The sequence below is a fragment of the Hemitrygon akajei genome, chromosome 11, assembly GCF_048418815.1.
Source record: "Hemitrygon akajei chromosome 11, sHemAka1.3, whole genome shotgun sequence".
Lineage (NCBI taxonomy): Eukaryota > Metazoa > Chordata > Chondrichthyes > Myliobatiformes > Dasyatidae > Hemitrygon > Hemitrygon akajei.
In genome coordinates, this window is record NC_133134.1 from 10,520,136 (window position 1) to 10,547,463 (window position 27,328).

Here is a 27,328-nt window from a genome sequence, read left to right on the forward strand (position 1 = left end):
TTCTACGACCATCCTTGACAGCAAGGTTCTTTGCACCCACCACACTCTGTGTTAAGGAAACTTACCTCTGACGTTGCCCCTATACTTCCCTGAAATTACTTTAAAACAGAGAAACTTTGAAAACGAGCTTGCATGCACCACTTGTGTTGGCAGCTCATTCCACACTCTCACAACGCTCTGAGCGAAGACGTTTCTCCTCATATTCCACTTGAACTTTTCACCTTTCACTCTTAAATCATCACCTCCAGTTGCAGTCCCATCCAACCTCAATGGAAATTCCCCTATAATTTTGTAAACCTCCTTCAAATCTAAGGGGAAATCAAATTTAAGAAGAATCTGAGGGGCAATTTCATACGGTGTTTTGGCGGGGAGTGGAACGGGTTGCCAGCAGGAATGCTGGAAGATGGGTCAATTGCAACATTTAAGAGAAACTTGTACAGGTAAATGAGTGAGAGAGGTACGGTGGGTGGTGGTCCTGGTGCAGGTAGATGGGACCAGGCTGGCATGAACTAGATGGGTTGAAGGGAATGTTTCTGCACTGTAGTTTCTCTGACTGACAAGATCAGTGGCAGCTGTTCAAAGAACAACTTAATGCTTTACAGAATCAACTGGTACCATTGGTCAGAAAAAAAAAGCCCAAAACTCCCATCACTCAAGGTCAACAAGAAAATTAAAATGCAGAACAAAATGCAAGAAGAATTTTGCAACTAGCAGGAATAAAAGCAAAAGAAAGGCAAACAGATGGCAAGTACCAACAAAAAAAAAAGGGAACTTGAAAAGGGTCATGATATGAACACATGCATTTCATAGTAATGTCATGGCTTTACAAGGAACCACTTACTGCCCCACTACTGACACTTCCTGTGAAGTGGAGGTGGGCAACTTTGATGAAGGAGGAATTTCCAAATTTTAGCTCGGAGGTTCAATGTTAATCTATTTAAACGTTCTGGCCTGGGCACCAGTGAGGGAGCTTGAAATTCTGGCAATCCCCAATTAATTACAGCCAGTCCCAGCACAGGAAACGTTCATTTTGAAATTTTTAATATTATTTCACTGCATTTGAAATATTTAAGTGTATTTCCTTTTTTAAAACTTTAAACATTTAAAAGATTTTTTTTTTTAAAAAAATGCTTTAATAATTCCTGGTATCTGAGACACTGAAAGCAATATATATTTGGATAATGGGGACATGAGAGATTCCAGACATAGGAATCTGGAGCTATAAACAAGGTGGACTATTGAAGGGGAACCCAAGGGTGAACTGAGGAATGGTGTGAGCGTGGATTGAGTGGTGGATGTGGGCTCATTTGCAACTTTTGAGAGAAGGTTGGATAAGTACATGGGTGGGAGAGGTATGGTTGGATATGGTCTGGGTGCAGGTCGATGGGTCAGGCAGAATAACCGTTTGGCATGTACTTGATGGGATGAATGGCCTGGTTCGGTGCTGTAGTGCTCTGTCACTCCAATATTAGTGAGGCAAAGATAAGAAAGTGAAATCATGTCGCAGATCACCCACGATCTCCGTTGTACACCCGAGTCCTTATATTTCTTGTATAAAATTCATTTGACTCACGAATATCAAAAGCAGTCAATATTCAGCTGCTTGAAGCACCATTCGTATAATGTTACTATAATTAACCTCAAGACACAGTGCCTTCAAGTAATGGTGTTAGAACACACTTTTAAACAACAATGTATTGCAGAACAGATTCTCAAAAAGCTCCTGTTCTTGGTCTTCAAACTTGAATTTAATGGTTAGCTTTTGTTTAAAAATCTTGCATAAGGAACTCCCCCCCCCCCCCACCCCCCCAGGTCCTTTTGCAGCTCTGATTTTAGAATTTTCTCCCAGTTTAGAAAATGGTCTTTATCTTTATTCCTTCTTTAAAAAAATGTGCATGACCATACACTTCCCTACAACATGTTCCATGTGCCACTTCTTTGCCTATTCTCCCAATCTGTGTAAGTGATGGGTTCCCAATCTTTTATACCATTAACCGAGGGGTTTGCGGACCCCAAATTGGGAACCCCTGATCTATGTTCTTCTGCAGACTTCCTGCTTTTCTTTATACTACTTGTTCCTCCTTTCTTTGTATCGCCTGCAAACTTGGCCAGAAAGCCACCAATTTTGATACCCAAAACATTGACATATAATGTGAAAAAAGGCAGTCCCAACACTGACCCTTGCAGAACATCACTAGTCACCAGAAATCAACTAGAAAAGGCAGGCCTTCTTTATTCCCATTCTTTGCCTCCTGACAGTCAGCCAATCTTCTATCCATTTTGGTATCTTTCCTGTTAATAGCATGGGCTTCATCTTATTAAGCAGCCTCATGTGTAATACCTTGTCAAACAAACACCATCCGCTGACTCGCCTTTGTCTATCCTTCCTGTTATATCCTCCAAGAATTCCAACTGATTTGTCAGCTAAGATTTCCCTTTAAGAAAATCATGCTGACTTAGGCTTATTTTTTTCATATGCCTCCAAGCACCCAGAAACCTCATCCTTAATAATAGACTCCAACATCTTCCCAATCACTGAAGTCCAGCATTTGGCCCATAATTTCCTTTCTTCTGCTTCTCTCCTTTCTTAAAGAGCAGGGTAACATTTGCAATTTTTCTGTTGCCCAGAACCATTCCAGAATCTAGTGATTCTTGAATGATCATTGCTAATGCCTCCACAATCTCTTCAGCCACCTCTTTCAGAACCCTGGGGTGTAATCTATCCAGTCCAGGTGGACTTATCGACCTGCAGACTTTTCAGCTTCCCAAGCACCTTCTCCTTAGTTATAGCAATTACACTCTTGCCACCAGACCCTCTCGAATATCTGACACACTGTTAGTGTTTTCCAGTGAAGACTGATGCAAAATACTTAATAAATTTGTCCACCATTCCTTTGACCTCAATACTACCTCTCATTTTCCAGCAGTCCAATCTCCACTCTTGCCTTTTACTCTTTATACATCTGAAAAAAAAATGTTTTGGCTTCCTCTTATTTTATTGGCTAGCTTACCTTCACATTCCATCTCTTCTCTCCTGGCTTTTTTAATCTGCCTTCTATTGGTTTTTAAAAAGCTTCCCAATGCTCCAACTTCCCACTAATTTTTGCCATTTTATCTGCCCTCGCTTTTCCTTTTATGGTGTCTTTGACTTCCCTTGTCAGCCACGGTTGCCTCATCCTACCTTTAGAGTATTTCTTCACCTTTAGGATGTATCTATCCTGCGCTTTCCGAATTGCTCCCAGAAACTCCAGCCGTTCTTGTGGCAGCTTTCCTTGTAAATGGGCTCATTGGTAGGGAAGGCTTTGCCAGCGATGGACTTGCAAACTCCTTTTTTGGAAACAGTTATAAATCCAACAGAAGAATGTTTCATCACCTCTTCCCGATGTTCAATGGAAATATTAATGTCAAATCCTCCACCTTCAATCTCTTGGGTTTGGGGAGTTGGGGTGGAACTTGACAAGTTACCGCACCAACCGGTCACAAAAGCTGATCAACTAGTGGCAAGTTATTCATCTCCTGATTACCTGAAGCCATTCTACCATCTGCAAGGCAGGTCTGCACAAGCGAGGAATGTGATGAAATGCTCCCCATCTGACTGCAAGAGTGGATTTAGAACAGGAGGCTCGCACAGTTCAAGACAAAGCACTTTGCCTTCGTTCACTCCCTTTGACACTGGTACATTATAACTTCCCCAGCAGGGAAAATGAACTGAAAAAAGTATCAGATGGAATTTAATACAGGCGAGTGTGAAATGTTGCACTTTGGCAGGACAAACCAAGTTAGGACTTGACAGTGAATGCATGAGGGTATTGAGGAGTGCAGGAGAACGAGGGATCTGGGAATACAGATCCAGAATTCCTTAAGTGTGCCCTCACAAGTAGTTGTGGTGTTAAAGAGAGCTTTTGGCACATTGGCCTTCATAAATCAGGGATCTACATACAGGAGCTGAGATATTATGCTGAAGTTATATACAAATTTGTTGAGGCAGGATTTGGAGTATTGTGTGTCTTCTGGTCACCTGCCTACAGGAAAGATATCAATAAGCTTAAAGAGTGCAGCAAAAATTTATTCACATGTTGTTGAGACTTGACGATCTGAGTTACAGAGAAAGGTTGAATAGGTTAGGAGAATGGGGGAGATCTTATAGAGGTACAGCACATAAAGTAGTGAATATATAGGATAAATACATGTAGGCATTTTTCCTGAGGTTTGCTGACACTAGAACTAGAGGTCATAGACTTAGGGAGGAAGGTAAAATATTTAAGGGGAAACTGAGGGGGAATTTCTCCACTTAGAGGGTGGTGTGAGTGAGAAAGGAGCTGCCAGTGGTAGTGATAAAGATTAGCTTTATTTGTCACATCTACATCAAAACACTCAGTGAAATGCATAATGTTGCCTTGAGGATTATGCTAAGGGAAGACAAAAGTGTTGTCATGCTTAGAGCTGATATATAGCGTGTCCACAACTCACTAATCCCAACTATACATCCTTGGAATGTGGGAGGAAATGGGAACACTTGGAGGAAACCCATGCAGTCAAGGGAAGAATGTAAAAACTCCTCACAGATAGTGGTGGGAATTGAACTAGGGTTGCTGGTGCTGTAATGGCATGATGCCAACCACCTACACTACCATGCCCAGACAGCGTGGACATGGAGAGGATGTTTCCTATAGTGTGATAGTCTAGGACCAGAGGGCATAACCTCAGAATTTAAGGACATCCCTTTGGAACAGAGATGGGGAGGAAATTCTTAAGACAGAGGGTGGCGAATCTGTGGAATTCATTACCACAGGTGGATGTGGAGGCCAAGTCACTGAAGATTGAAATGAAGATTGATAGGTTCTTGATTAGTAATGGTGTCAAAGGTTACAGGGAGAAAACAGGAGAATAGGATCGAGAAGGTAATAAATCAGCCATGATAAAACGTGGCCATGCAACTTGAAGGGCTGCATGGCCAAATTTTGCTCCAATGTCTGATGGTCAAGGTCAAAGCAAATTTATTATTGAAGTATGTGTATGTATCAGTATTACAGTGGAGTAAAAGGAACTACAGAGGCATGAGAGAGGAGTTGGCCAGGATTGTTTGGAAAAAAAAAACACTGGCAGGGATGATGGCAGAGCAGCAAAGCCAGGAATTTCTGGAAGCAATTCGGAAGGCATAGAATATATACATCCCAAGCCTCTGCACCTCTGATTGGAAAACATATTGGACCAAGGAAGGACCATGCTGCTCAGCGGAAGCATGAAAGTGACAAAAGTACTGGTCCGACGACAACAGCGTTCATAGGCATCATATCTGAGAAAGCTTCAGACGTGTTGATACTAATCAAATGTGGCCTGGTTTGATGTTGGAAGAGAGTTCAAGGAACTTCAAGAAAGTTGCAAGCATTCGGCTTTTGTGAGTATAAAGAACCAGAATCTACTCTACACACATTAAGATTATTGCATGAACTTCAAGTGGGAGACTAAAAGCTGCTTGTAAAGTAGATGCAAAGACCAAAGCCCAGCTGGATGAATGGAAGGTCAAAAATAAATGAGTCAATGGAGATACAAAAACTCCATTCATCAGATGATGTTGTGGATGAGGAAACCAAGAGGGGAGATCAGATTGTAAAGGGAGGAATAGAAGTAATAGTAAGAGAATACTCCATTGAACTAAATCCACCTTCCCAAGATGAAGATGCACAAGCTAGAAGATAAAGGAAGAGGAAAGGTGGCTACCATTGTCAGAACAGCTTCATGCAGTCTCTGATTCAACTCATACAACCACCACGAAGGAGGTCCCAGAGCTCGAGACTGTTTTCACAGCCACAAGTCTCGCTGGACACAGAGTGACCTCTCTTGATCGCAAAGAGTTTCTCCCACAAGAGTAAGAAATCTTTAGGCCTGAATGAGATCATGATGTTGCATTATATAGTATACTGTGTATATAGTTGAGATGCATTCTATATGGAATTGCAGCTTATACCCAAGTAAGGAGGAGTGTTGTGTATTTGATATTTCAATAATATTTAGCAATCTTGTACATATATTGTTTGATAAAGTATTGTATGTTTACATAATTATAGGTTATATGATAAATAGGAGAATTGCACACGTCATATTACCACGTGAAGCATGAGAGTTTTGTTTAAAGTAAACTATGCGAGAGCATAGCGAAGTGGCAGCGCCTGGGTCTGAGGGTGAGAACTGACCCAGCGTTTGGACAATTTAAGGTCAGGGTGTCAGGACCAGAGGCGAGGGACGGGTTGGTTCAGCTTGCTGCTCTGCAAGGCTTACTTGTCTGCCCTGACCCAAGGCCGTGGCCTGCAAGTGCCCGGCTCCTGAATCGGGTGTAGTGACGACTGGCTTCGCAGCTGTGGGCTCACTTTCATGAACTCGCTTTTATTGATTACATGATTATGTTTCTGTACATTGTTTTTTAAAAATTGGCTCTCTTGGGGTTTCATTGTTTTGGGGCTGCCTGTAAGGAGATGAATCTCAGGGCTGTACATGGTATACACTGATAATAAATGTACTTTGAACTTGCTCTCTAATGAGAGAACGTGCAGATAGGTGGTGAATATATTCCACGGCATTTAGGGTTTGCCTGTTGTCTCAAGTGCAGTGGGGTGATACAACACCAATATGAAGATCTAGCAATTTCTAGTAAATCTGACTCAGTAGAAATCTTCCTTTTTTTTTTGAAACCTCACAGATTTGCACAGATCTTTATCTCTGGGAAATTGATGACATTTTAGATTACAGCAGCAAAAGAAAGCATCTCTCTGCTTGCCTGTGTGACTAAGAATCGGTTTGTGTGTCAGGGTGGAGGAGGGGGCTGAAAATGAGAGGGAGGGAGAGGGACTTATGGGCTGAGAGGAAAAGATCAAAATACTACCAGTGCTGCTCTTCTTGCACCAGTAATTCAAGATTGTTTAATTTCATTTCCAGCACACGTGTGTAAAGGAGAAGGAAATAATTGTTACTCTGGGTCCAATGCAGATACAGCACCAAAAAAAAACACACAAAGAGAACACAATAATGAAAAATACAATAAATTATTGTCAGAATTTCAGAAAGGGCTGTAATATAAGAGAGCTGATTTATTGAAAATTGCCTTCGCTGTCAGTGGTACTGTCTCCATTATCTAGCACTGTACTATGACATATTACGTGAATACCCAATAATGTAGGCACTTTATGTGTGGTCACTGCCTTATTAATTGCCAATCCTCAACTGGCTCCAAATATAGCTGTGGTTCTGGTGTTGGAGACACAGTAGGTTAAAGACCCCCTTCTCTAAAAAGAAATTGGTAAAACAAATGACCTCTTATAACAGGAAGGATCAATATTACTGACAGCAGAACCCAGCCCTGGACGGCCCCAAGCCCAGCTGAGAAAGGCGGAAGGTTGGGTATGAGGCAACCTCATCCCATTAAAAACCCAGGCTACAGAAGCTCCAAGGACCTCTCCTCTGGGAGAGGAACTATCTTTGATGGGCTACACCAGGAGACGACTGGAAAGTCTGGTCCAGGACCAAGGTCTCTGTTGAGCTGCTGTTGGCAGCCTATTCCCCAGTAGGATTGATGGAGGTCTAATTAATGAACAAACCAACTGACAGCATGCCTTTTCGGCCAAAATTCCAAAAGTTTGAACAATGTCAAAATCCTGGAACTTCTGATACAAGAAGTCAGAATCAGATTTAGTATCACCGATGCATGTCATGAAATTTGTTTTGCAGCAGCAGGGTACAATGCAATAAGAAGTTATAAATTACATTAAGATACCTCCTGTACCGAATAAAGAGGTCACTTGAGTGTATGTTCATGGCCTTCCGTAACCCATCCACTTCAAGGTTCAACAAGGTTTGCTCTACACCGATGGCTGTGTGGCTAAGTACAGCTCCAGCACCATTTTCAAGTTTGCTGGTGACACCACTGTTGTGGGCCGTATGAAAGGTGGTGATGAATCAGCACACAGGAGGGAAGTTGAACACTTGGCTGTGTGGTGTCATAACAACAACCTCTCACTCAATGTGAATAAGACCAAGGAAGTGATTGTAGACTTCAGGAGAGGGAAACCATGAGCCAGTAATTAGAGGATTGGAGGTGGAGAGGATCAGTAACTTTACATTCCTGGGTGTCACTATCTCAGAGGACCTGTCCTGGACCCATCATACAAATATAATTGCAAAGAAAGCACGACAGTGCCTTTACTTCCTCAGGTGCCTACAGAGATTCAGCATGTCATCAAAACCCTTGGCAAACTTCTATAGATATGCGGTGGAATGTGTACTGACTGCGTGCACTGCAGCCTGGTATGGGAACACCAATGCCTTTGAGTGGAAAATCCTACAAAAGGTAGTGGATTTAGCCCAGTACATCATGGGGAAACCCTCCAAACTATTAAACATGAAACGTTGCCATAGAAAAGCAAAATCCATCATCAGAGATCCTCAGTACTGAGGCCATGCTCTTTTCTCACTGCTGCCATCACATAAAAAGTACAGAAGCCTCAGAACTCATACCACCAGGTTCAGGAACAGTTACTACCCCTCACTCATCTGACTTTTGAACAAAAGGGGATAACTACAATCATTCTATTTCTCTTGTTCCCACAACTGATGGTCTCAATTTAAGGACTCTTTATCTTGTTATTAATTGCTATTTATTTATATTTGCTTTTGTACAGTTTAAAAACGCAAACACAAGGAAACCTGCAGGTGCTGGATATTCAAGCAACACACACACACACACACAAAATGCTGGTGGAACGCAGCGGGCCAGGTAGCGTCTGTGACTGTTTGTTTCCACGGATGCTGTCCGACCTGCTGAGTTCTCCCAGCTTGTTGTACGCGTTGCTTTGACCACAGCATCTGCAGTGTACTTTGTGCTTAGCTTCTATAGGAAGAAGCACTGTCGACGTTTCCAGCCGAGACCCTTCGTCAGGATCTCAGGACCACTATGAAGGGTCTCGGCCCAAAACGCCGACAGTGCTTCTTCCTATAGATGCTGCCTGGCCTGCTGCGTTCCACCAGCATTTTGTGTGTTTAGCACAGTTTGTTGCTTATTGATCCTGTTTACAGTTGCTGTGCTATAGATTTGCTAAGTAAGCCCACAGGAAAAACAGTCTCAGGGTTGTATGTTGTGACATATATATACTCTGATAAATTTTACCTTGAGCTTTTGACGTCGTGTTCAACTTCTGCACACCACCGTTCTAATGTGTGGTTACTTGCGTTACTGTTGCCGTCCTGCCAGTTTGAACCACTCTGGCCATTCTCCTCTGACCTCTCTCATGAATAAAATGTTTTCGCTCACAGAACTGCTGCTCACTGGAAGTTTCTTTCTGCTTCTTGCACCATTCTGTATAAACTCTAGCGACTGTTGTAAGTGAAAATGGCAGGAGATCTTCAGTTTCTGAGATAGTCAAATCACACCATCTGGCACCAACAGTCATTCCACAGTCAAAGTCACTAAGAGCACATTTCTTCCCTATTCTGATGTTCTGTTTGAAGAAGAACTGAACCTCTTATGCACCGAGTTGTTGCCATATGATTGGCTGATTAGATATTTGTATTAACGAGGTGTACCAATTAAATTGGCCACTGAGTATATGCACAAAGTAAGTTAAATAAGTAGTGCAAAAAGAGAATAAAAATAGTGAGGCGGACGTCATTGGTTCATTGTCCATTCAGAAATCTGTTAATGAAAGGGAAGAAGCTGTTCCTAAAATGTTGAGTGTGTCTTCAGGCTCCTGCACTAAAAGGTGTTTCGGGAACAACCCTACAGGAAGCATCTCACCACCTCCTCTTGAGTGGTTAGGGATGGGCAATCGGTACTGGAATGTGCAACAAACGGGCAGCACAGTAACATCGTGATTGGTGTTAATCTTCACAGCTCAATTCCCGCCACTGTCTGTAAGGAATTTCTACGTTCTCCCTGTAGGCACTTGAGCTTTTTCTGGGAGCTCTGATTTCCTCCCACATTCCTAAGATGGGCAGGTTAGGGTTAGTGATTGTGGGCATGCAATGTTGGCACCGGAAGCGTAGCGACGCTTGTGGGCTGCCCCAAACACATCCTCACTGATTTGATACAACACAGATGTATTTCACTGTGTATTTTAATGTTACAATGTGCATGTGTCCAATACAGCTAATCTCTTTAAACTCCATTTTTGAATAACATCAGTCTAACATCTCCGCTGTTTTCAGACTCCAAACTTCAATACATTTCTATAGATAGATAGATAGATACTTTATTCATCCCCATGGGGAAATTCAACTTTTTTTCCAATGTCCCATACACTTGTTGTAGTAAAACTAATTACATACAATACTTAACTCAGTAAAAAAAAATATGATATGCATCTAAATCACCGTCTCAAAAAGCATTAATAATAGTTTTTAAAAAGTTCTTAAGTCCTGGCGGTAGAATTGTAAAGCCTAATGGCATTGGGGAGTATTGACCTCTTCATCCTGTCTGAGGAGCATTGCATCGATAGTAACCTGTCACTGAAACTGCTTCTCTGTCTCTGGATGGTGCTATGTAGAGGATGTTCAGAGTAGATGAGTGGTGGAGAGTATATTGACTGGGTGCATCACAACCAGCTACGGAAACAGCAATGCCCTTGAGTGGAAACTCATACAAAAAATACTGGATACAGCCCAGTCCATCGGGGTAAAGCCCTCCTCACCTCTGAGCACATCTACATGAAATGCTGTTGCCGGAAAGCAGTGTCCATCAAGGACCCCCACCATCTAGGACATGCTCTCTTCTCACTGCCGCCATCAAGATGAAGGCACAGAAGCCCTAGGACTCACACCACCAAGTTCAGGAATAGTTATTATCCCTCAGCCATCAGGCTTTGAACCAAAGGGGATAACCTCACTTGCCCCATCATTGAAAAGTTGCTACAACCTCTGGACTCACTTTCAAGGACTCTTCATCTCATGTTCTCAATATTTATTGCTTATTTATTATTTCTTTTTATTTGTATTTGTACAATTTGTTGTTTTCTGCACACTGGTTGAACACCCAAGTTGGGTGGTCTTTCATTGATTCAGTTATGGTCATTATTCTATAGATTTATTGAGTATGACTACAAGAAAATGAATTTCAGGGTGGTATATGACGACATGTACTTTGATGATAAATTTACTTTGAACTTTGTTCCAGAAATGTTCAACGAAAGATGCCCGTATGATGAAATAGTCCCAGCTGCCTTAAAGTCCTTCAAAATGAATATTACATGAGAAATGATGCAATAAAGGGAAGTCACTCACCAGGAAGTGAAAAAGTATGCTGTAAATGTTCAGCTGGTCAGTCAGCGCCCATTGGGTGAGGAATAGAGACAACATTTCAAACGAATGAACTTTGATCAGGACTGGGAGGAAGCACATGCTGGCTGTTCCCCAGCACATCCTTGGGTATGTTGGTTGTTAATGCAAATGATATATACCACTGTATGTTTTGATATACACATTCTAGTGTCAACATAACATACCCACCATGTTTGGCAGGACACAACAAAACAGAATATACCAAGCACAAAGCAACAACAGCAAAACAAGGTCTGTTCTTCCCTTGTACACCTGCTTGTTAATGCAAATAATCTAATGAGCCAATCATGAGGCAGCAACTCATTGCATAAAAGCCTGCAGACATGGTCAAGAGGTTCAGTTGTTGTTTAGACCAAACATCAGAATGGCGGAAAAATGTGATCTAAGTGACTTTGATCATGGAATGATTGTCGGTGCCAGATGGGGTGACTTGAATATCTCAGAGACTGCAGATCTCCTGGGTTTTTCCAAATACAACAATCTCTAGAGTTCACAGAGAGCAGTGCTGAATATTTTATAACCATAAGCATTCTTGAATCAGATTCCTTCTTCTGCAGTCCTTTACCTTTTACACCTATCACATCCCAGCTTCTTACTTCATCCCCTGCCTTTCCCCTCAACTGGTCTCATCTATCAGCTGCCAATTTGTACTCCTTCCCCTCCCCCTTCCTTTCCAGTGCTGATGAAGGGTCTCAACCTGAATCCTTGGCGGTTTAATCCTAAAATGGGACAGTACCTGCCATGCTCAATCAGGAAGTTCCTCCAGCATTGTGTGTGTGTGTGTGTGTGTGCGCGCGCGCGTGCGTGTTGCTATGGATTTGCAGCATCTGCAAAATCCCTTGTGGTTTTTTAATTTTTTTGAAGTCTTGTAGCTTGAACGTCAAACTGAACTCAACTTTATTCTCCGTCCCACTTCTGGTATTACTCTCACCAAGGTCAAGAGCACAGTAAAATACCTGAGGGTATTTGGGACAAAGTTACTGGTGTTGGATAGGTTCAGAGGAAATTCACAAGAAAGTGCTTGCATCGGAAAGGGTCCAGAGGAGGCTCTTGAGAATGATCCTTTGAATGTAAGGGTTAACATACGAGGAGCATTTGATAGCTCCGGGTATGTACACACTGGAGTTTAGAAGAATGGGGGGGGGGGGGGATCTCACTGAAATCTATTGAATATTGAAAAAGCCTAGATAAGAGAGGATGTGGATATTCCCTATAAGGAGGAGTCTGGGATCAGAGGGTACAGTCTCAGAATCAAAGGATGACCCTTTAGAACAGAGATGAGGAATTTCTTTGGCCAAAGGATGGTGAATCTGTGCAATTCATTGCCACAGACAGCTGTGGGAGCCAAATCATTGCATATATTTACAGTGAAGGTTGATAGCTTCATGATTAGTAAGGGCATCAAATGGTTACAGGGAGAAAGGAGGAGAATGGGGTTGAGAAGGATAATAAATCAGCCATGATGGAATGACAGAGTAGACAGATGAGCTGAATGGCCAAATTCTGCTCCTATGTCTTATGGCTTTAATGAGTCACATAAAATGGTAGTCTGGGTAATGTGGGACCAAAGGTACTTGTTTAATTTCTTTAACTATTGGGAAATGTAATTGTTATGCAGACTGTATTGAAATATGGACTTTGCTCCTTGGTAGGCTTGGTGAAAACAATCAAGAGGGAATTGGGTAGACATCTGAGAGAGAATAATTTCATGGGGAGAAAGCAGAGGAAAGAGAGTCCAGCATAGACTAGACAGGCCAAACAACCTTGGCAATTTATCACTCCCGGACACACTGGAGATAGGTTGTTAAGGAGGAGGGTGTTGGGGACGTGGACAAGGGGAATTCCTTCACTGACGGCCTTGGCAACACTGAACTGATTCTACAACCTGCACGCTCACTTTCATGCACTCTTTACAACTGATGTTCTCCGAATCATTGATTTTTTATGCACAATTTGTCTTCTTTTGCAGATTGTTTCTTTGTCAGCCTTTGTTAACTTTTTATTTTATTGATACAGCAGGCTAACAGGCCCTTCCAGCCCAATGAGTTCACACCACCTGATTATAGCCATGTGACCAATTGACCCATTCAGCCCGTACGCTTTTGCGATGAGGGAGGGAACCTGAGCACTCGGAGGAAGTGCACACAGTCACAGGCGGAATACACAAATCCCTTGCAGACAGTGGCGGGAATTGAAGTCCGATCACAATCGCTGGCACTGGAAAGCATTATGCTAACTGCTGCATTACTGTGCTACCTTTGATATACTGTACATCATCAATCTGACAGACTGATCCTGTGCTGTCTGAGGTTATGACTGTTCTCAGAAAGGGAGCATGGCGGGCAATCCCACCAATTATTGCTCATTTCTAGTAGCCATAGGGAGCCAGTGGGACTTCTTAAGCAGCTTAAGCGTGCTGATTGGAATTAGGGAGACCAACTGTTCAAAAAACACAAGACCAGGACAATATCTGTAGAAATGTCATTTATCCCAAAATCTTCACCACCAACAATGTGTGGAGCATTTGGTTTGCTCTGGGCCTGTACTCGCTAGAGCTTATAAGAATGAAGATGGAATCTCTTTGAAACCTACTGAATATTAAAAGGTGTAGATAGAGTGGACATTGAGAGGATGTTTCCAATAATGGGAGAGTCTACGACCAGAGGGCACAACCTGAGAATACAAAAACGTCTATTCAGAGCAGAGATGAGGAGGAATTTCTTTAGCCAGAGGGTGGTGAATCGGTGGAGGGCAAGTCATTGGGTATATTTAAGGTGGAGGTTGATAGGTTCTTGATTAGTAATGATTCCAATGGTTATGGGGAGAAGGCAAGGGAACAGGGTTGAAAGAGATAATAAATCAGCCATGATCAAATGGTGGGAATAGCCTAATTTTGCTCCTATGTCTTATGGTCTCATGAAAATCCACACAGGCAACTTAGTTGATTATATGGGATATTCAGCCATGGAGGGCTACTTTACCCACAATGCACAACAGCAATGAAACTCTCCCATCTTTTGACACACAGCCACGCCTCCACAATGGGAAAATAAATGTCATTCAAGGATATCTCACCCACCACCTTCCCACATACCAACCTTGTTCTTTCATCAGTTAATATAGAGAATATTTACAGAAGATAAAGCCTCATTTCCTTTTTATCAAGCTATTTTATCTAAAACATAAAGCAGGTACGGTTGGCATATGGTGTCCTACAAACAAGGGACTATCCCTACCTTCCCACCCACCTAAAACACTAACAATGCAACGTTTTCCCTGCTCCATGGCACTGATTAAGCACAGGCAGTCAGCATATACACATTCTATAGGTTACTCTACCCACAGGGAGAGGACGTACAAAAGGTGAGGGTGGAGGTGGTGGCACACAGGAAAGGAAATGATGGTCTTCTCAACATCCTTGTGCCAATCTCTCTAAAAATGAACTTGGAGTCAAGTTACCAAGACAATTCGTCTTGTCTTGTCATTCTGATGAGTATTTTCAACCCTGGTAGTGCTCTTCATAATGACCTTTTGCCCTTTGATAAACACAGGAGATAAAAGATGTCAAAGAAATTGGAAGAGGACAGAGAAAATTTACAAGGATATTTGGGCCCTGAATTATAGGGAGAGGTTGATCAGGTTAGGACTTCGTTCCCTGGAAGATAGAAGAATGAGGGGAGATTTGATGGGGTCTACAAAATTATGAGGGCTATAATTTTGGTAAAATAGGGTAAATGCAAGCAGGTTCTTCCCACTGAGGATGAGTAAGGCTAGAACTAGAGGTCATGGGTTAAAGGTGAAAGGTGAAATATTTAACAGGACCATGAGAGGGAATTGCTTCACTCAGAGGGTGGTGAGAGTGTGGAACGAGCTGCCAGTGGAAGTGGTGGATGTGGGTTTGATTTCAATATTTAAGAGAAATTTGGATAGGTATGTGGATGGGAGTCCCAAGGCAGCAAAAGGAGGATGGGTGAGCATGGGGCTAGGAACCCTAACCTGCAAAAAAAAAGAGCTACAGAAACGACCACATAAGTTTCAAAGACCTCATTCCTGTGAAAGGAAGGATCGTTGCCTAAAAGACTTACGAAGTTACGTGGTGAAAGTGGGAGCCACAAGGCGGTTCAACCTTCTACTAGCCCAGGACAGGGGATCCTAATGAGCTGCTGTTGGTAGCCTACCACAGTAGACTGATGTGCTTAAGTAAATACACAGCTGGAAGGGGTATGGATGACTACGGTCCAGCTGCAGGTCAATAAGGCTAGGCAGCATAATAGTTTGGCATAATAGATGGGCCAAAGGGTCTGCTTTAATGCTATGACTCTATTCTGCAGATGCTGGAGGATCTCGGCCTGAAACACTGACTGATCTCAGGGTTGTATACCATGACATTTGTGTACTGATAACAAATTTACTTTGAACCTTGATTATTCCCCTCAGTTCCATGGCAATAGAGAGGGCTTTATGCCGGAGAGCAGCTGCTGGCAATGTCAATGTCAAAACTAGAAACATGGATAGCTCCTCATATTTTTTATCCAGTGGACAAGCTGTAGCTCCAATGGACCAGTTCAGGGCTAAACACTTCATTGAACACTAATATACAAGTCTTTCAGTTATTGACTTGTCAAACTGTTCATGATTCACACACATGGCAGTAACACTGACATATTCCCGTAAAAGCACTGCATATACCGGCCCATAAAGCTCAACAAGCCAATTTGTGCTCATTCCTGGGCACCGTGCTCAACACTCCTGACCTTGGAGATTTATCGGCATCCCTCACCGACTAGTGCTTCTGGGCAAGGTTGAGTCAGCAGTAAGGAAAGCAAATGCAACGTTAGCATTCATTTCAAGGGGACTAGAATATAAAAGCAAGGATGTACTGCTGAGGCTTTGCAAGGTGTTGTGGTCAGACCCTACTTGGAACTTCGTGAGCAGCTTTGGGCCTCTTAGGTAAAAGTTATGTGCTGGCATTGTAAGGGCTCACAGGAGGTTCACAAGAATGATTCTGGGAATGAAACAACATGCTTCAATGACTATTGTCCAGCAGCACTTACATCCACTGTGATGAACTGCTTTGAGAGATTGGTGATCAAACACATCAACTCTTGCCTGAGATGTGATTTGGATTCTACTCCAACTTGCCTACCATCACAACAGGTCAACAGCAGATGCCATGTCCTTGGGTCTTCACTCAATCCTGGAACCTCTCCAGAGTAAAGATGCCTTCATTAGGATGCTCTTCATTGACTACAGGTCAGCATTCAACACTATCATCCCCTCAAAACTAATCAATAATTTTCAAGTCCCAGACCTTGATACCTCCTTGCGTAAGTGGATTCTGTTTCCTTACTTGCCAACCCCAGTCAATTTTAGACTGACAACAACATCTCTTCCACAATCTCCATCAGCACAAGTGCACCGCAAGGCTGTGTGCTTAGCCTCTGCTCTGCTCACTTTATGCTTAGGACTTGAAGATAAGCACAGCTCCAATGCCATATTTAAGTTTGCTGACGATGCCACTATCATTGGCCAAATCAAAGGTGGTGATGAATCAGCAGAGAGGAGGGAAATTGAAAGTCTGGCTGAGTGCTGTTACAACAACAACAACCTCCCACTCAGTGTTAGCAAGACCAAGGAAATGATTATTGACTCTAGGAGGAGGAAACCGGAGGACTGTGAGCCATTTCTTACTGGGGGATCAGAGGTGAAGAGGGCCAACAACGTTAAATTCCTCAAGGGATAATAAATCAGCCGTGATGGAATGGCAAGCAGACTGTAAAGGCCAAATGGTCTGATTCTGCTGCTATGTCTTGTGGTCATCTGGCTAAAGCAAAGGACAAGCAGCTGAAATGCAAAAGAACAACTGCTGGAGGATCTCCTGTCGTTATCTCCCACCCCACGACTCTCTGTATCCAGCAAGTCATTCTCCATAACTTCTACCACCTCCAACGGAATGCAAACACCAAGTGCACTTTTCCCTCCTGCACCCCACCCCACCCTCCACAGAATCACTCCACACACACAACCCCCTTGTCCGCTCATCCCTCCCCTTTAATCTCCTTCCTGGCACTTATCCCTGGTACACCTGCCTATTCATCTCCTACTTCACTACCACCATTCAGGGCCCGAAAACATCCTTAAAGGTGAGGCAACAATTCTCCTATGGAACTGTCAGAGCTTTCTATTGTATCCGGGGCTCCCAGTGCAGCCTGATGCCAATTGGAGGACCCATTTCAATTCAACTTCTCATGACCATACTTCAATGTTTGCCCACGACTTCCTCTAATTGTGTGGCGGGGTGGAGATACATCTCTACCCAAGGAGGTATAAAGTGCTCCTTCCCCCCCCCCCACCCCCGCTAACCTACAAGTCACCCTTGGGCAAGGTGCAACACCTGCTTAGCGCCCCCTCCCCAGATCATGGTCACGTGACCGCCATGGGAGCAGTTGGTGGATGGTTGTATGAGCAGTTGGTACATATCACAAGTCTTGGTTATGCAACCATTGATGCCAGGCAGACAATCTCTGAAGAGTATTGATAATGGCTGGGATCACCTGCCTTGTAAAGACACTGCCCAGAAGAAGGCAATGGCAAACCACTTCTGTAGTAAAAAAATTCAGCATGGCCTTGGAAAGACCATGATCACCTACGTCATAATGACACAGCACATAATAGATAGATAGATAGATACTTTATTCATCCCCATGGGGAAATTCAACTTTTTTCCAATGTCCCATACACTTGTTGTAGCAAAACTAATTACATACAATACTTAACTCAGTAAAAAAAAATATGATATGCATCTAAATCACTATCTCAAAAAGCATTAATAATAGCTTTAAAAAGTTCTTAAGTCCTGGCGGTAGAATTGTAAAGCCTAATGGCATTGGGGAGTATTGACCTCTTCATCCTGTCTGAGGAGCATTGCATCGATAGTAACCTGTCGCTGAGACTGCTTCTCTGTCTCTGGATGGTGGATAATGAAAAAAACAACTCCTCCACTGCCACGAGGCTTTACTCTGTTTGGAGGAACACCTCATATTCCAAATGGCCAGTCCCCAACCTGATGGTGTGAACACTAATATCTCGTCCCAACCATCTCTGGCCGCCCTCTCTACCAGAATTGCCTGCACCATTTACAACATGCACTCAGTGGCCACTTTATTAGGTACACCTGCTCATTAAAGCAAGTATCTAATCAGACAATCAAGTGGCAGCAACTTCGTGCATAAGAGCATGCAGGCACGGTCAAGAGGTTCAGGTGTTTTCCAGACCAAACGTCAGAATGGGGAAGAAATGTGATCTGAGTGACTTTGACCGTGGAATGATTGTTGGTGCCAGACGGGGTGGTTTGATTTGTGTCTGGAACAGCGGATCTCCTGGAATTTTCACGCACAGCAGTTTCTGGAGTTTACAGAGAATGTTGCAAAAACCAAAAACCATCCAACAAGCGGCAGTTGTGTGGGTGAAAATGCCTTGTCAATGAGGTCACAGGAGATCGGCCGGACTGGTTCAAGCTGACAGGAAGGTGACAGTAACTCAAATAACCAGACGTTATAACACTGGTGTGGAGAGGAGCATCTCTGAACACACAATACATTGACCTTTGAAGAGGATGGGCTACAACAGCAACAGGGAGTTTGCCAACCAACCACATACACAACAATTTCAGGATCTGCTATCCCCTTCCCCAGTTGGGTCCATCTGACATCAACTCACCTCATCTAGTTCCAGCATCCACAGTCTACTGTGTTTCCAATGATCACTCTGCAGCCTCCGTCTCTACCTCCACCATCCCATCTCCCTGCCTGACTCCCTCTGTCCCAAGTCGTTTTCTCTCCTTTATTTGCCTCTACCTACCACCCACTGCCTCCCAGCTGCAGATGCATCTTTTCAACCCGGAACGTACGACAATTCCTCCAATAGATTGCATTGCTCCATCCTCTCCCTCCCCACCTAGCCTCAGAATAGAGGGACATCCACTTAGAACAGATGAGGAGGAATTTTGTTAGCCAGAGGACTGTGAATCTGTGGAATTTGTTGCCACAGGCGCGGCCATGAAGTGTATGTAGGGCAGAGGTTGACAGATTCTTGATTGGTCAGAGCATGAAGGGATATGGGGAGAAGGCAGGAGATTTGGGGCTGAGAGGAAAATAGAACATCCATTATGAAATGGTGGAACAGACTCAATAGGCCAAATGGCCTAATTCTGCTCCTATATCTGATTGTCTTATCTCCCTTCTCACCTGGGCCTACCAAACGGGATTAGTGTGGACAGGAAATCCTGGTCAGCATGGACAGGAAGGGCTAAAGAGCCTGCATCTGTGGCCCATTTTCTGACATCAGATATCCAGCTGGGAAAACCTTGGCAATAAATGAGCTCCCCCACTAGACTTTACTTAGAACTGGTTTATTATGGTCAAATGTACCGAGATACAGTGAAAACTTGTCTTGCATACTGTTCATTCAGATCAGACCATTACACAGTGCTAGAACAACAAGGTAAAGCAATAACAGAATGCAGAATAAAGTGTAACAACTGCAGAGAAAGGGCAGTGCAGGCAGACAATAAGGTGCAAGATCATAATGAGGTAGATTGCGAGGTCATGAGTCCAATTTATCGTTCTAGGAAACCAATCAATAGTCTTTTAACAGTGGAGATATGTCTCTACCAAAGGAGGTGTAAGGCGCTTCTTCCTTCCGCTAGCCTGCAGGTCACCCTTGGGCAGGGTGTAGTACCTGCTTAGCCCTTCCCTTCCCACCCTCCGCACAATGGGAGCAGGTGGTGGATGGTCGTATGAGGAGCTGGTGCACATCACATGTCCTGGCTACGCGACCACTGACGCCTGGAATACAATCTCTGAAGAATTTTGAATAATGGCTGGCATCACTCATCTCGTGAGGAAATGGCCCAGAAGAAAGCAATGGCAAGCCACTTCTGTAGAAACATTTTGCCAAGAACAATCATGGTCATGGAAAGACCATGATCACCGGTGACATAAAACAAGGCACTTACTGATGATGTCATGTGACATGGCACATAATGATGACGACCACAACAAAGTTGCCCTAGCCTGGTGGTATGTGCTTTTGAGAGGTTGCATCTTCCACCCAACGGGAGAGTGGAGAAGACAGAATGTTCAGGATGGGGTCTTTATGGTGTGGTAAGAAGCACAGATTGTCCATAGAGGGGAAGGCTCATTCGGCGATGCGCCAAGTTGTGTCTAGAATTCTCTGCAGCTTCTCGCAGTCACTTAGTTATATTGTTTATTTAGCAATGCAACATGGAGTAGGCTCTTCAAGCCACACCTCCCTAGCAACTCTGATTATCCCTAAGCTAACAGTGAGACAATTTACAATGGTCAATTAATCTAACCACTGATTGGACAGTGGGAGGAAACTGGAGGAACAGGGAAAGCCAGAGGACGTACAGAGGCTCCTTACAGATGGCAGTGGAATTGAACTCTGAACTCTGACACCCTGAGCTGTAACAGTGTGTCACTGACAATGGCGTTACCATGGAACTTGTAGAGTGGTTGCTATTATCAAGTTGTTATGCATCAACAAGAACGCTTTCTATTGAGTATTAATAAAAACTGGTAAAGAGTCCAAGGGAACAGACAAAATGTCTTTAGCCTCCCGAGGCAGAAGAGGTGTTGGCGAGCTTTCTTGGCCGTGAAGTCTACATGGTTGGACCACCACAGTCTAATGATGCTGTTCACTTCTAGGGACTTGAAGTTCTTAACCTCAGCGTGATTGACGTCAACGGGAGCATCTGCACTGCCTCTTGGAACCCAGCAGAAGAGATGACAGTTCAACGTTCTGAATCTGCTGGTCACTACAGGACTTCTGCATCTGACTACGCATGCATGGGAGTCTCAAAATTGATTCCATTTTAAATGCCCAACTACACACAAGGACTGACAAACAATCAATATGCAAAAGAAGACAGTCTGTGCAAACTGAAGAAAAAAAAAATACTGAGAACATGAGTTGTTGAGTCCTTGAGTGTGAGTCCATCCATAGGTTGGAGAGTCAGTTCAGCATTAAGTTGAGAGAAGTTATCTACATTGGTTCAGGAGACTGATGGTTGAAGGGTAATAAGTGTTCCTGAACCTGGAGGTGTGGGCCTAAGGCTTCTGTACCTCCTTCCCAATGGTTGCAGTGAGAGGACAGCCTGGCCTGGATGGTGGGGTCTTGGTGATCAATGCTGTTTTCCTGTGACAGCACTCCTTAGAGATCAATGGTCCGGAGGGCTTAGATAAGACAGATACAAGATAAAATGCCAAAAAAAAATAGGATAAGGAAATTTTCTCTAAATAAACATTAGTTGTAGTGAATTACGTTTTTTTTTTGTTATTTGTTCAGAGGACGTGAATGCCTTGGCCCACCCCAATGTTTATAAGGTAAGGTAGGTCGCATCTGGAATTATTTCCAGCAGGCGGACGATTTCCTTCCACGCCGCTCTGACGTATTGGGAAGTCGTGTACTAGGCAAGTTACAGCAGTGGTTTGCCATTGACTTCTGCCTTCGGTGAGTTTCTTTTAAAGAGATCACCAACTCTTAACCGGAGCCGGCTGGATTCGAACTCGGGACCTCTCGCCCTGAAATCCAGCGCTGATGCCACTACGCCACGAATGCTTATAGCCTGTCTCTGGACTAAAATGTTGATTAAGAGTCAACCCCATATTGAGAATCAGAGTCAGATTGGTCAGGATGTATATGTGACAAATAAAGCTCATCTTTAATCTTTATCTCAGGAATGTGACATGTTCCGTCAGGGAACCCCACCATCTGGGCCATGCCCTCTTCTCAATGCTGCCATTGGCCAGATAGGCCAGGAGCCTGAAGACCCACACGTCAAGGTTCAGGAATACCTTCTTCCCCACTGCCATCAGGTTCTCAAACCAACCCGAGACACCTAATGCTACGTTGGCCTATAATTTTCATTCAGTTATAGAGAAACAGTGCGGAACAGGCTCTCCTGGGCCAACCACTTGTGCTGCACCAGCAACCCATTAGCCTAATCACAGGACAATTTACAATGATCTATTAATCTACTAACCCACGTGTCTTTAGACGGCAGGAGGAAACTGGAGCACCTGAAGGGAACCCTGATGCTCAAAGGAAGGACATATAAACACCACTGGAATTCAGCTTCGAACTCTGACACGCTGAGTTGTAATAACGTCATGCTAACCACTATACTACCAAGGCGCCCCTTTCTTTCACTCAATTTTGTACCAGTGTGTCTATGTCTATTTAGTACACATGCCAGTTGTGTATAACTTAATTTATATTTACTTAGCAACACACACGAATTGCTGGAGGAACTCAGCGGATTAGGCAGCAGAGTAAATAGTCGACGTTTCAGACCGAGACCCTTCTTTAGGGGTGGGGGGGGGGGTATGGAGAAGATGCCTGAATTAAAATGTGGGGGGGGGAGGGGAAAGAATCTAACTGGAAGGTGATAGGTGAACCCAGGTGGGTGGGAAAAGTCAAGGGCTAGAGAAGAAAGAATCTGATAGGAGAGGAGAATGGACAATGGGAGAAAGAGAAGGAGGATGGGACCCAGGGTTACATATGTTTGTAACATACTGTGCTGTTGCCACAAAAAGCTCTTGTTACAGGAATAATGCAAGTAAGTGCTGTCACAATGAAGGCACGGGAGTGCATCTTCTTTAAACTTTGACGAACTTCTGTGGACGCACAGTAAAGAGTATCCTAATTGGTATGAAAACATCCATGTCCAGGACCAGAAAGATCACAGGCCAAGCCCTCCCCACCATTGAACACACTCACAAGAACAATGCCACAGGAAAGCAGCATCCATCACCAAGGACCTCCACCATCCAGGACATGCTCACTTCTCACTACTACCATTGAGAAGGAGGTACAAGGGCCTGAGGTTCCACACCACCAGGTTCAGGAACAATTATTACTCCACAACCATCAGACAACCCCAAATGTCGGCTCATTATGGATACTGGCTGACCTGCCGGGTTCCTCCAGCATTTTGTGTATGTCATTCTGGATTTCTAGCATCTGCAGAATCTCTTGCGTTTATCTTCATATTGAACAGTGATTCCACCTGAACAGACATGGGCCAATTCTGCTCCTTATACTCAAATGAACATACTTTCTTACTGACATCAAAGGGAACACCTCAAGCAAGCAGCACTGCAGGGTAATCCAACACTAAATTTGAATTATACTTGCCAAACAAGGTGTTGATACTTGGAATTTAAAGATCACAATAAACGTCAGGTTTACTTTGTCCATAATTGTAGCTGGGCCTCAACATGACATTTTCAAAAACAAGTAACTTTTTTTCAGTGTCAGTAATGCACTAAAATCACATTGAAATTAGCTTTACGTCATAAACAGTTCAGAATTTAATTATCTCTATTGTATTTCTTTGTTCTACTGTGAATGCCTGTAAGAAAATGAATCTCAGTGTACTATATGGTGACATATACACTCTTTGATACTAAATTTACTTTGAATTTGATACACATACAAAATGCTGGAGGAACTCTGCAGGTCAGGCAGCATCAAAGGAGATGAATAAAGAGTCAGTGTTTTGGACTGAGATCCTTCATTAGATCTGGCCCTGATAAACGGTCTCAGCCTGAAATGTCGTTTCTTTATTTCCCTCCACGGATGGGCCTGACCTGCTGAGTCCCTCCACCATTGTGTGCATGTTGCGCTAGATTTCCAGTATCTGCAGAATCTCTTGTGGTCGCAAAATTGATAAATTTTTGGGCACTTGGGGATGTGGGACAAATTGAGGGTGATTTAAAAAAATGTATTCATAAACTACAGGCACCATTGGCAAGGCAGGAAAGTGTTCTCCATCAATAATTGCCCCTCCTCAAGTTCACCAGTCCATTTCACGGGGGGGGGGGGGGTACGGAACCAACTGCCTTGGCAGGTCTGGAGGAGCAGATAGGCCAACAACTCTGACAGAACGGGGCCATGATGAGGCCGGACACAAGCTCGAGATGCAACACTTCGTCTGACAACATCGATTTCATCAACTTCTGCTGACCACTGTGCTCCATCTTCCTCTCCCCTTCCCTTAGTTTTCCTCCCATTCCTGTGCCCCACCTCACACTTTCTCATCCACTCCCCTTTATTCCCCTATCAGATTCCTCCTTCTTCAGCCATTTGCCTCTCCCACCACTCAGCTCCCAGCTTCTCATATCACTTTCTATCACCCACCCTCCCCAACCAATTACCTCCCCCCTCACCTGGATTCACCCTGTGCTCCTCCCCCTTCCCGTTTATTCTGGCTTTAGCTCCCCTTCCTTTCCAAACTTGATGAAGGGTTTCAGCCTTCATTTCCCCCCTTGGATGCGGCCTGACCCTCGAGTTCCTCTGTCATTTTGTGTGTGTTGCTCAAGATCTCCAGCATCGGCAGAATCTCGTGTCAAGATGCATGGACAGATTAGGTAGGGACCGCCGAACTTATTCCCTGGAAGAACGTTAGTGAACTTGCTCTGCATGAATTTGGCTCTTGTTACGGGAATACGGCAAGTAAGTGCCGTCACAACGAAGGCATGGGAGCGCCTCGACTTGTTTAAACTTTGACGAACTTCTGTAGACACACAGTAAAGGCCATCCTAATTGGTTGCATCATGGTCTGGTACAGAAACACCCATCTGCAGGAACAGAAATATCTATAGAAAGTGGTGGACACAGCCCAGTCCATCATAGGCCAAGCCCCACCCCCACCACTGAGCACATTTACCAGGAGCACTGCCACAAAAAGGCAGTGGCCATCACCAAGGGCATGTCCATCATGGACATGCTCTCTTCTAGCTACCACCATTGAAAAGGAGCTACAGGATCCTTGAGTCCCACACCACCCGGTTCAGGAACAATTATTACTCCACAACCATCAGACAACCCGAAATGTCGACTCTTTATTCCTCTTTATAGATGCTGCCTGGCCTGCTGAGTTCCTCCAGCATCTTGTGTGTGTTGCCGTGGATTTCCAGCGTCTGCAGAATGACTGGTGTTCATCTTTTTATTCAACAGTGATTCCGCCTGAAGAAGCGACACGGCCTAATTCTGCTCCTCATGTTTAATTGAGCATCCTATTTTACCGGCATCAAAGGGAACACCTCAAGCAAGCAGCACTGCAGGGTAATCCAACACTAAATTTTAAATACACTTGTCAAACAGGGAGTTTTAAAATCGCAATAAAAATCAGGTTTAGCCTGCTCGTGATCGTATCTGGGCCTCGATATGACATTCTCAGAAACAAAATTACTGTTCTTTCAGTACCAATAATGTATTAAAATCACATTCAAATTAGCTTTACGTCATTGTGATAAACAGTTCAGAATTTAATTACCTCTCGAATTTCAATGTATGAAAACACTCCAAATTCGACGAGAGGGGGAAAACAAGATCACTGGCGTTCCGCCTGCACATCGCACCACCCCACGAACACACCCCGAAACAAAAAGAAAATCAGGATATTTTACCCCCCCCCCCCCACACACACACACACACACACTTTTAAGTATTGACGTCGCTGGATGTAACGTTGACCGACAGCTCTACACCCTTCTCTCTCTCTGGCCAGGATTCATGCTCAAGGGCAAAAATAACCCACATCACCCACCCACCAAAAAAAAACCAGATGCATATTTACTCTACGTTGGAGGTGACCAGGGAGGGTTATTTTTAGAACCTTCTCCCCCCTCCACCCCCACCCTAGAGAGTCTCCTGTTGCAAAACACGCTTTTTGTTTTACGAAAGGGAGCCGTGTGCTGTAATTTCCCACCCGTCACAATACAATGTCCCTTGGCCAGGGGTCCAGCGGTCGTCCCGAAGGAACACCTGTAATGTGGTTCACGCCTGCCGCTCACTCCAGCAATTTGAGAAATATATACACACCCCACCCCACCCCTGGGCTCGCCTTGTTAAAACGTGAACACACACCCCACACCACACCACACATGATCTCGGCTGCTTTGCGAGGAAAGGTCGCTCCAGCGATTCCCGAGAAATGATCAAATCAGTGACATGACCCAGTGCAACACACACACACATTCAGAGTCCCTGCTGCCTTTGCAAGGGAAGGTCGCACGAGCGGCTCCCGAGAAACGTTCAGATCACTATCATGAACACACATGCACAATTAAAAATGCTAACGTGACCCTCCTTCCCGCACACAGGTGTTTGACAGGAGACGGGGTTGGGGGAAGGAAGGAGAATCCCCATACAAGACTCTCCCTGACCCCTCCTTGCAAGCCTCCGAACCTGTTTTCCAATATTCCGGCACTTACCGTCCGCTCCGCAATCTGCACACGTCTGGTTGCTCGGATTTGCCTGAAAATCCTGCAAAATCCTTCTGTTCCTCTCGACCGCCATGCTACCGAGATAGCTGGAGCAGTGCTCGCTCTCCTCTTCCTCTCGGTCAAGACCCGGCGAGCTCCAATTCCTTATTTTTAAGTAAAATTTAACAACGGCGAATTTCCCGCCCCCCCAAAAAAATTGCCACACCTCCTAAAATTGCATCATCGTTCACTTTTCCGATTTTTTTTCTCTCTGTGCACAGACAGTCTAAGGACAGAGTGGTAGGGGAACCCCTGCCAATGAGCGGGTCTACGCTGCAAACTTGCTCTCTCGTTCTAAATCGTAACTTGTTCCGCATTCTTGCGCCGGTGAGGAAAGTGGGCTGATCCTCCCTCGCCGGAGATCCGCCCCAAGCGCTCCAGCCCGACCCCTGGTGGCGGCCCATAAGCGCCCCTCCAGCCACCCGCTTGAGATGAAATCATTCTCCTGTGCTCCTTTGTGTTGTAGCCTGCGCTGGGCACCGGCCTTCCTTCTCCCGGGTCGTTGTTTCCTGGGATGGGAGAGATCATCCTCTGAGAAAAGGATAGGCAGGCTGGAACTATACTCTCCAGAGGGGAGGAGAAATGAGTGCTATTCACATTCCAATATTCAAAATTTATTTCAAACAGGGGGCAATCTGCAGATGCTGGAAATC

General features: G+C 44.2%; 1 protein-coding gene across 1 annotated transcript in view; it reads right to left on the reverse strand.

Annotated features, from left to right (window-relative positions):
• LOC140735308 (arf-GAP with dual PH domain-containing protein 1-like) overlaps positions 1-27,001 on the reverse strand; it is a 173,925-nt gene extending 146,924 nt beyond the window's left edge. The window contains exon 1 of the mRNA XM_073060196.1: positions 26,625-27,001. Coding sequence (XP_072916297.1) covers positions 26,625-26,709 — 85 coding nt within the window. The 5' untranslated portion in view covers positions 26,710-27,001. The remainder of the gene's footprint in view (positions 1-26,624) is intronic.
• Positions 27,002-27,328: the final 327 nt, after the last annotated feature.